General features: G+C 31.0%; 1 protein-coding gene across 1 annotated transcript; it reads left to right on the forward strand.

Moving 5' to 3' along the window:
• Positions 1–388: 388 nt before the first annotated feature.
• Positions 389–10905, forward strand: LOC111703397 (testis-expressed protein 9). The gene is made up of 17 exons (XM_023475328.1): positions 389–470; positions 578–637; positions 1023–1173; positions 2792–2839; positions 2922–2987; positions 4539–4596; positions 4738–4775; positions 5368–5438; positions 5991–6036; positions 6378–6457; positions 6523–6585; positions 6934–7002; positions 7607–7685; positions 8507–8584; positions 10065–10141; positions 10548–10595; positions 10781–10905. The coding sequence occupies exons 1-17, from the start codon at positions 400–402 to the stop codon at positions 10803–10805; spliced, it is 1128 nt and encodes a 375-aa protein (XP_023331096.1). The 5' UTR covers positions 389–399; the 3' UTR covers positions 10806–10905.

Genomic DNA, 10905 nt, shown 5'->3' on the forward strand with positions numbered 1-10905 from the left:
TATATTCAAATTCATTGCGAACATTAGTTTAGAAGACCAAACTTACCCGTCATACAGTCAAATTTAAAGATGTTGTCATTATAGTCTTATCCTTCGAGGGAAACTCTGTGCAAAAAAAATTTAAAAATATTTGGAATATGATTAAAATATTCAATATCTTTGGAATATGATTAAAATATTCAATATCTTAGGAATATGATTAAAATATTCAATATCTTAGGAATATGATTATAATATCCAATATCTTAGGAATATGATTAGAATATCCAATATCTTAGGAATATGATTAAAAATTGTAAATAAAAAATCTGTAAAGAACGTCTGTCCCTCTGAAGTTTTTTTAAAAGTCAATTATTATTTTTTTTGTGTTATTATGATCTACAGTTTTTAAGACTAAAAATGGATGAACTGCTGACTCGAGAAAAGGAATTATTAAAGTTGAATGCTGAACTGGACTCTAAACATGCGAGGTTTAAGTTACCACAAGTTTTACTTGAAATTAGTTTTATTGAGAAGCATTTTACATTAATGTAATAAAATATTATATTATCCATTTTTAAACTGTTGCATGTATTAGTGTTGAGCCAAAGAAGAAAGGAGCCACAAAATGTCGTCTTTCTAAACCAAGAAATTCAAGGTAATTTATTTAATTCTGAGAAAACGTTCTGTCAGCAAGTTAGCGATAAAAAATCGAAAAGAAAAAAGAAGAGAAAATTTTTTTTAAGTCTTATTTTAAAAATACTAAGCTTTGTTAATGGTATGGGTTTAACGCTTGTTGAACTTGAGACTTATTTTTCTCTATTTAACTTTAAAAAGGAAAATTATAGAATGAAATTAAAGCATGAAACATAATAATAACAACAAATAATAGAAATAGTAGATTGCTCCGCTGCAAATTCTATAATTTGGGCATTTCTTATGTAGAAAAATTTGCCAATTTGCGTATTTTTGCGCAAAAGTTTGCTTCCGCTGAAAATCCTAATTGTACTTTTTTATTTTCGGTAAATTCATGTTTTCTCAAGGCCAACCAGTAAAACCAGGGAGGCAGAAATCCAAGGATCGGAGAATAAAGAGGAGGACAATTTTATCTGGGCCCCACTTCCGGTCACACTTCCGGACCCCTTCACTCCATCAGCAGGAGGAAATACGTATGTTTGGGCTCCAATACCTCAGGTATAAATACGATTTTTTATCTGTTCTTAGATATTTGGTTACTTACAATCAATGACTCCTTGAACACTCTTAAAAATCAAGCATTATGCATTGCCGTAGTTTTTTCATGCATTTAATGACATATGAGAATATATATACAACAAGAAATCAGATCTTTTATGTTGTTAATCTGGGAATAAAGTATTTAAAAGTGCCCACATTGGATATCTAGTTCAAACTGTAAAGGGAGTGTTCGCGAAAAATGAAAGGGGTATAGGCTTAATGCAATAAAAAAGCGTTTTTGATCGCTACTAATCTTTCTTCTATCTGTTGCGTCTATAATGAGAAAATTGTTAAAAACGTCTCATACCGAAGAACGTAGATTCCTTACAAATTCAGAAACAAAACCAATTTAATTCCCAACAAAGCATTCAGATATTACAACTTATAGTCATCGATTATTTTTCGACGCATTCGTATATAGTTAATATTTCATAATATTTTTTACTTTCTATAATCCGAGAGTGACTTTTGAAAATATTCATTCCTGATTCGAGGATTTTAATAATGAAGACGACATTTTCCATATTTTCCGGGAATGCGCCAGTCGTGAAAACAAGTTGTAAGCGAAATATTAATTAAAAAAAACACAAAATAAAAAATATTATGAAATATCAACTACATACAAATGCGTCGAAAAATAATCGATGACTATAGGATCTAATATCTAAAATATATGTTTGATATTAATTTGATTTTTTTACGATCCAAGTCGTATGTTCCAACTTCCTCAATTTGTATAAACGTATGAGACGTTTTTAACAATTTTCTCCATATAGACGCAACAGATAGAATTAAGATTAGTAGCGATCAAAAGCGCTTTTTTTATCGCATTAAGCCTATACCCCCTTTCATTTTTCTTGAACACTCCCTTTAAGATCAACGATCACTGTGCACACAAAAGCTAAATTTTAACGGCAATTTTGTACACTGTGTTGCAGTCGTCTATTAAAGCTTCGTCATTTTTTGGATTTTGCAAGCGGTCTGTATAAACAAACTTTTAAACGTTCTTAACAAACATGGTGATGGCGCTGAAGTTTTGCAGTATAGCGAACAATTCACAAAAAAAGTATGAACAGCACTTTTGTTCATTTACTCGAAAGTGTTAATAACGAAATTGCTTTAACATATTTTTAATAATCTTTTTTAACTCAAAAGGTAAAGGATAAAGAATGTAAAACAAATAATTAATGTTTTGCCTTTTAATGTATAAAAACAGTGTTATAGTGCATTCCTATTTTAAGATATCTATATTGTAAGATATCTATATTTTAAGATATTTATATTGTAAGATATCTATATTGTAAGATATCTATATTTTAAGATATCTATATTGTAAGATATCTATATTTTAAGATATTTATATTGAAAGATATCTATATTTTAAGATATCTTTATTGTAAGATATCTATATTTTAAGATATCTATATTGTAAGATATCTATATTTTAAGATATCTTTATTGTAAGATATCTTTATTTTAAGATATCTTTATTTTAAGATTTCTATATTTGATATATCTATATTTTAAGATATCTATATTTTAAGATATTCATAATCTTTCATTTTTGAAATTACAGGAGGCGCCAAGAACAGAGGAAGTAAATCACAAAGGAAAAAAGAAAAAGGTAATTGTTAAACATTTAAAGAAGAGCATCATCGAAAAATCGTCTTGGACTTGCTTTATGCTTATGCTTTTTATATATTTAGAATAATAAACGCTTAGAGCCAAGAATAGAAGAGATTTCCATCCAAGAAGAACAAGAGGAACTCCAGGTAATATGATAAAACATGGTTAAAAAAGAAGAGATTTTAATCCAAGGGAAACAAGAGAAACAACAGGTAGTATAATACAGCCATAGGTAGAACAAGAGGAGGATGCTATCCAAGAGATACAAGAGAAACAACAGGTAGTATAATACAACCATAGGTTGAACAAGAGGAGGATGCTATCCAAGAGAAACAACTGGTAGTATAATACAACTATAGGTAGAACAAGAGGAGGATGTTATCCAAGAGAAACAAGAGAAACAAGAGAAACAATAGGTAGTATAATACAACTATAAGTAGAACAAGAGGAGGATGCTATCCAAGAGAAACAAGAGAAACAAGAGAAACAACAGGTAGTATAATACAACTATAGGTAGAACAAGAGGAGCATGCTATCCAAGAGAAACAAGAGAAACAACTGGTAGTATAATACAACTATAGGTAGAATATAATACAACTATAGGTAGAACAAGAGGAGGATGCTATCCAAGAGAAACAAGAGAAACAACTGGTAGTATAATACAACTATAGGTAGAACAAGAGGAGGATGCTATCCAAGAGAAACAAAACAAACAACTGGTAGTATAATACAACTATAGGTTGAACAAGAGGAGGGTGCTATCCAAGAGAAACAACTGGTAGTAAAATACAACCAAGGTTGAGCAAGAGGAGGATGCTATCCAAGAGAAACAACAGGTAGTAAAATACAACCAAGGTTGAACAAGAGGAGGATGCTATCCAAGAGAAATAACTGGTAGTATAGTACAACCAAGTTGGAGCAAGAGCAGGATGCTATCCAAGAGAAACAAGAGAAACAACAGGTAGTATAATACAGCCATAGGTTAAACAAGAAGAGGATGCTTTCCAAGAGAAACAAGGAAAACATCAGGTAGTATAATACAACTATAGGTAGAACAAGAAGAGGATGCTATCCAAGAGAAACAAGAGAAACAACTGGTAGTATAATACAACCAAGGTTGAACAAGAGGAGGATGCTATCCAAGAGAAACAAGAGATCAGGTAGTATAATACAACTATAGGTAGAACAAGAAGAGGATGCTATCCAAGAAACAAGAGAAACAACTGGTAGTATAATACAACCAAGGTTGAACAAGAGGAGGATGCTATCCAAGAGAAACAAGAGAAACAACTGGTAGTATAGTACAATCATAGGTAGAACAAGAGGAGGATGCATATCCAAGAGAAACAAGAGAAACATCAGTTAGTATAATACAACTATAGGTTGAACAAGAACAGATTTCTATTCAAGAAGAACAAGAGAAAGTTAATTCCGTGCAACCTCTTAATGCTTGAATTTTCTAACGAAACAAAAAATTGAACACAATAACATTTTTCAATTCATTAAACCCTTACAAAGGTATAAAAATAATATTTTCATGAACTATTTCCATGCATCGCAAATCGCGATGCATTTTACAATGCTTATTTTAGAAACTATTTATTTTTACTCGGATCGAAAAATGAAATATATTCGTTAATTGATTATCTCCGTTCAAAAATTAATATAAGATTTAACATTTTTGTATTTTGAATTAGGAGAACCAGAAAGAAGAAAGTTGGGATCTTAGAGAAGTTCCAAGTAAAATATCTTTAGGTGAATTTTAATTGGACACCTAAAATCTAATTAGCGAAACAAAAACGTGGTTTAGCTTAATTTGAATGAAATACTCTACATTTTTCTTTCTTTTCAAAATTGTTATAGATACTTTAAAATGATGATTTATTTATATTTTAGATCACCAAACCTTTCCAGAAGAAAAGCTGATTGGTAAGGTAACAAACGTTTAAGAGTCGGGAATTTTGTATGGAGTATTCTTAATCTTTAACGCTTTATCTCGATATCCAACGTGAGCCCTTTTATATTTGAGAATAAACGTTCTATCCGGCCCTCAAGCAAATTTATTTATTGCAGAGTATAACCACCAATCGTAAGATGTCGAAAAGGAATGAAATGAATCCGTAGATCGGTATAAGATGGAGATAAAGGATTGCTCCCTAGATTTTCAATACAAAAGTTCTAACTTTTTTTCTTCAGACTTTCTCATCGATAGTCCATGGTGTAGATATACTTTTTAACTTCAAAAGTGCTCACATTGGATATCAAGCTCAAGCTGTCAAGATTAACGCTATTCCACAGAAAAGTTTCCCATCTCACTCGATTCAAACTTTAAAATGAACCTAGAGGAATGTATAGACCCTGTAAGTGGAAAATGCAGTTTTGTATTAATTTTTTATTTTAAACCAAATTCTTGGATCGTATCTATAATGAATTTGATTTCAAAACATCCTTTTATGTTTTATAAACACTGTGTTTAAACATTTGAGAATTTTTCCTGTCGTTCTGAGATTTGTTTTATTTGTTTAGGTTGACCAGACTCAAGTAAAGATCTTAAATCTTAAACTTAGATCGTATGAAACTCAATTGGATCGTATGCGGTAAGCTAAAAAGATTAAACAATGTACATTTTAATTTATTACAAATAGTTGGGGCTTTTCATCCATTCATATTCTATAAATGTATTTGTTTCGTCATTACATCAATGTAGCTTATAAACGTAAATATAACTAAATTTTTTGTTACCTCTCTTGATCCCGGGGAAGGTTATCAATTACCGAAGAAAATAAGATTTTATTTTTTTTAAATTCATTAATAAAAACAAAAAATTATTTAGTTTTTAGATAAAATAGAAATGGCCGGTGACTTAGAAAACAATTTTCAAGCGCACATCAGCTTATTTTACAATAAAATACAAGTGTTCAAGATTAAATTCGAAACCTTTTGAAAGGTTATTCAGTTTGTATTATCTATCAAGCCAATCATACATAAAGTATAACAAAGATAGAATCATCTTTTCTTTTCTTATTGTTATTATTCTGCAGAGTTAATTTGATATATACAATGCAGTAAAATAATATTCATATCTGTTTTTCTACACATTTACAAAATATTATCTAATATTTATTTATAAAGTTATGATATTTATTTAGAGATGAATACACGGAATTAGCGGCAGCAAAAGAAAACCTGGAGAAGGTGTAATGAAGAGAGATATCCGAACATAAACTTATCGCTTTTCCTTTTCCTAAACTTTAGCTCTGATATATATACAAACATATGGAGTGATAACCAGAAACTCTAAAATAGGAAGACGACTTTATAGCACTGCTTAATTGTATTTGATGTTGTTACAAAGCAAATAGTTTTACTAGCCACTTATTAAATCACAAATAATGTGAAATGGGTCTGTTTACACTGAACAATTGTCGTATCCCATGCATATTGTACTATTTAAAGTCATAAATTAAGGCCAAAATCGTCTTCATATTCCAGAGTTTTCTGGTTATTACTGTATATTCAAACATATGTATATGCAGGATAACAGGAATATTGAAGAGCAAAGACGACGAACAGAATCACAGAATCGAGGACTGACAAGCCAATTGGAGAAACTCAGGTAGATTTATTACAAATCATTTGCTCCGTATTTGCAATCATTGTAGTTGACTTTTTCATATTTAGGGGGGAGATAGTAGATCTACGACATAGAGTTGGAACTACAGAAGATGAGAATATTCTTCTCAGGTAAATAATTTCAGTGTAAGAAATTTCAAATTCATGTTTTGGAACCAAGGTTTAATAATTAGGAGAAGTAGTTGAACTATATAGATTAGATTAAACCACTTCTCTTCAGCTTGAATCGGAGCACAAGAGAACTGGTTGAACCGACAGTACCTACACCTAGCTCAAATACTTATCGCTTTTTATCAACTTTGGGACCAAATTTGATAAGTTAGCAGAACTAAACATCACCGGTTCAAATTCTTTATTACCGATTCAAATCCTCAGAAAACTTTAACTTTGAATTCATTAAATTCGGCCTCTGATCCCTGATCTTGCAAAAATATATTAATTGTTGTATTATTTCTACAGGAAAGAAGTAGAAGAAGCCAAGAAAGAAATTAAAAAGAATGTGAGCAAGAAAACAACTTCTGACGTCAGGTGAATCCTTCGCCAGATATATACTACACAAGTAGTTCAACTTTATTTACCTAGTTTAACTACTTATTCCCGTCTAATCAAAACCATCAGCATATCTGGACTAAAATGTTTCCGTATCTTGAAGGTTCTCAACACAAATAGTATAAAAAATATTGAACCTCGATAAAGAGACAAGTTCCATCCAAACCTTCATAACTCTAATGACACAAATAGTTAAACAATGATTATGTATACTCCATAGATTAATAACAACACAGATAGAACACTAATTGACGTCATTTCAAGATTTAGGAATTTTTCGTTCACAATAACCCTGAGGCAGAAGCCTGAGGAGTTACGCGCATACTCTCTCTCTGTGTTGTAATTCAACGCAGCATGTGCGTAACTACTTTGAGCTTCTGCCTCAGGGTTATTGTGAACGAAAAACTGCATAAATCTTGAAAAGACGACCTCTAGTGTTCTATCTGTATTGTAATCTATGGTCTACTCAAACTGATCAAATTGCTCAAACTGCTTTTAGACAATCTGTTAAACCATCAAACTGTTAAACCATTAAATTGTATATTTATTTTCATTTTCCAACCTTATGCTTTTCTTTTCATAGGTTGAACCGTGCTCTGGAGGACTCCAATAGGTTGAGAGGGGAACTTCAAGCTGCAGAAAGGGAGAAGAAGGAAGCAAAGGTTCTTTTTATTTTTCATGGATATAAAAATATGTTAAAAACATGCATTTACTATGTTTTGGACCTTAAAAACCTTGAACACACCAGCCCAATGGTTGTGTGAACCAATTTAGACTTTTTTCTTTAAAACATTTATTAATATTAAAAAGATCAGCATAAAAGATCAGTTTACTGACCAGACATGAGTATTAATGATTATTGGCGAACTAATTGTGATATGAAGGAGCTCATCACTCGCCACACAAACATTGAATCTAGCTCATTTATAGTTTTAAATATTAAAATTTCAGGTTACAAAGATAAAAGGATTAAAAAGTCCGAGTTTATGGTGACGCGAGTAATCAACTCTGTAAAGTGTAGGAATGAAGAATAACTTTATCTGAAGAATATTTTGCAAATTCTATCAAAAACCCTAAACATCATTTATTTATATTTATAAAGATCATATATTTATATTTTTTTGCTTGTTTCTTGTGATTTCCAGCAAAAAAAATTTCTATTTTTTTATAGATTTTGATCGTTATTATATCGTTAGAACTGACGAGGGTCAACCCAGACCGAAATATATTTTCAATAAATGTGGAACTAACATCTACTTTTTTACTCTACAGAGGTTTGGTCCATCATGTCATTTTGAAGATCATTTATGTTTATCTTTTGTTTGGAGTAATATGAAAGTAAAGCAAAAATTTCTTAAAGCTTTGTACAATTTTTTTCATGTTGTGAAGCCATCTGACAGTCTAGAATTTCATTTTCACTTAATCCTAGAGGGATCTTTTAATTCCAGGAATCAAGGTTTTTTTAATAGTATCATATTTGAAGGAAGGAGGAAGGAAGGCCGTTGAGGATCTAACAATTAAGAATAAATTCCTTGAAAAACAAAGAAATGAATTGCTGCAGGTAAAATATTATGTTTAAAGGGAAGGTCTACATAGTTTCCATCCGATGTTTCTGTTCGGAATAATGGTTTCTAAATGTCTCCTATAAACTCAAAAATACTACCATATTAATAAAAATAAAATTCTTTTAGAAGAAATGTTGGTAATTATGTGACCCCTTTATTATTAAAACTTGAAAAAAGGACTGTATAGTATACAGTGCACACTTGTAAAACTATAGGAGGGCGACATTGGTTGATTGACTGTAAGTCGGTTGATAAATATATATGTAGACTTTATTGACTGTGAGTCGGTTGATAAATAGATAGGTAGACTTGATTGACTGTAAGTCGGTTGATAGATAGATATGTAGACTTGATGGACTGTAAGTTGGTTGATAAATAGATAGATAGACTTGATTGACTGTAAGTCGGTTGATCAATGGGTAGATAGACTGTAGTTGCAAATATTCACGAAAATAAAAATATATTTCAAACCTGCAATAAAACGCAGGTACAGTACAAATAAATGACAATGTATAAATGTAATAGAATTGTTAATAATATATCTTACTAGTTTTTCGTGTCGTGGTGAAAAGGACTGATTAAGGATCGGAGGGTTTGAGAAAGTAAATAAATAATAAAGTGGACCAAAGTCGTAGTTGGATGACGACATTTTTATGTCCGAAGTAATTTAGAATATGATCTTATGATCTTTTTGTACTAAATTAAATGGAGTTCATTTGTTTACAAGCTTTATTCTAACACTCATGTGAAATTACAAAATACAAAGTTAATGTTAAAACATTAGTAAGCCCTTCTGAAGACATAAACCCGGTATTTTAAGTGGAATTTACTATGGATTGCAAAATTATTTATGGATTTGATTATTCACTTAGTAAAACGTTTCACTGTTTCGATTTTTATTTGTCGGGGTAGCCCTATATAGCCCTATATAGCCCTATATAGCCCTATATAGTTCAAAAGGCATCGAGTTAATTGCAATATATTTTCATCAGCACTATAGAATAATTCCTTTTAACTAGGGTTTCCACCGGAATTCCGGGTTACGGTTTACATATGGAAATGATCCGGAAATTTTTTCCATTTCCATTAAGGAAAGGTTCCGGAAAACCGGAATTCCGGAACGATTTCCGGAACGATTTTTTTTCCGTAAAACGGAAATTTCCGGATCGTTGTTCCGGAATAGAGTTCCAGAAATTTTCCGGAAAATCGTTCCGGAAATTTCCGGTTTCCGGAACAATTGGTACCAGAATTACATTAAAGTCTTACATATGTAAATACAACACCAGTTAGTAATACTAACAATATATGGATGGATGCCGGACGGTAGAAAAAGTTATACACATTTATACCGGAATTATCCCGGAATTCCGGTTTACGCAACAAATTTCCGGATCATTCCATTTCCAAAATGGAAATTTTTTTCCGGAAAAATGGAAACCCTACTTTTAACCCTGTATTTTGATTCTTTGTTTTCAGGGATTCAAGAAACAAATGGAGTTAATTGATGTTTTAAAGAGACAAAAACTGCACCTAGAAGCTGCTCATGTACTCAAGTAAGCTACAGTGTGGACTGATTGTCGTCTTTAGTTTTTCAATTTCAGTTTTACGCAGTGGACACGTTTTAATTTTACTTCCATTGATTTTAACCTTCTCTGAGGGACTGTAAGCGCAATTTCAATTGACCCATTGAAAGAGGGATATGTCCGATTTTCAACGATACCCGTAAAAACTTTTCTCATCAAGTATGCTTTTAATACATGTTTTTGTTTTGGAAAACTGTTGTAAATTGTAAATTGTTTTCTTTAGAAACTATGGAGAAATTATGAGAATTTAACACTTTTTAGACAAAAAACTGCTCTGTTTTCCGCATTTATTAAGGTACTGATGTGAATCGGTCATGCCCATTTTTATAGTTCACTTTTAAGTACGATGAGAGTTCCTTTAAAATTCTCTGTTCAGATATACAGAGGATGAATTTATGGAGACATTAGATTGGAAACCTACCAGGAAATCCATCAAACAAAAACATTTTATTTTATGTTTTCACCAAATACATAATTATCGACTATTGAAAAATTACACAATACCCAATAATGGTTTTAAATTATTATTTCTCAATGCAAATAACATAAATCGAAATTATTTTGCATAAATTTAACATTAAATTGAATTTAATGGATTCTATTCTTCAGTGCTAATGGAACTGAAGTGAACTAAAGATTGAATAATACCTTATCACAAAGATCTTACTTTTCAGTGTTAATATGTTGTAATTTGTCTGTATAATACTGTAAATATATAGTATTTCAAGTTGTAA

The sequence above is a fragment of the Eurytemora carolleeae genome, unplaced genomic scaffold, assembly GCF_000591075.1.
Source record: "Eurytemora carolleeae unplaced genomic scaffold, Eaff_2.0 scaffold469, whole genome shotgun sequence".
NCBI lineage: Eukaryota > Metazoa > Arthropoda > Copepoda > Calanoida > Temoridae > Eurytemora > Eurytemora carolleeae.

What these genes read in the sequence shown, in the direction of transcription:
- LOC111703397 (XM_023475328.1), top strand. Translation starts at nt 400, where the DNA reads ATGGATGAACTGCTGACTCGAGAAAAGGAATTATTAAAGTTGAATGCT. An exon ending in CTGGACTCTAAACATGCGAG is followed by an intron (nt 471 to 577) that starts GTTTAAGTTACC and finishes TGCATGTATTAG; the next exon opens with TGTTGAGCCAAAGAAGAAAG. An exon ending in ACAAAGGAAAAAAGAAAAAG is followed by an intron (nt 2,840 to 2,921) that starts GTAATTGTTAAA and finishes TTATATATTTAG; the next exon opens with AATAATAAACGCTTAGAGCC.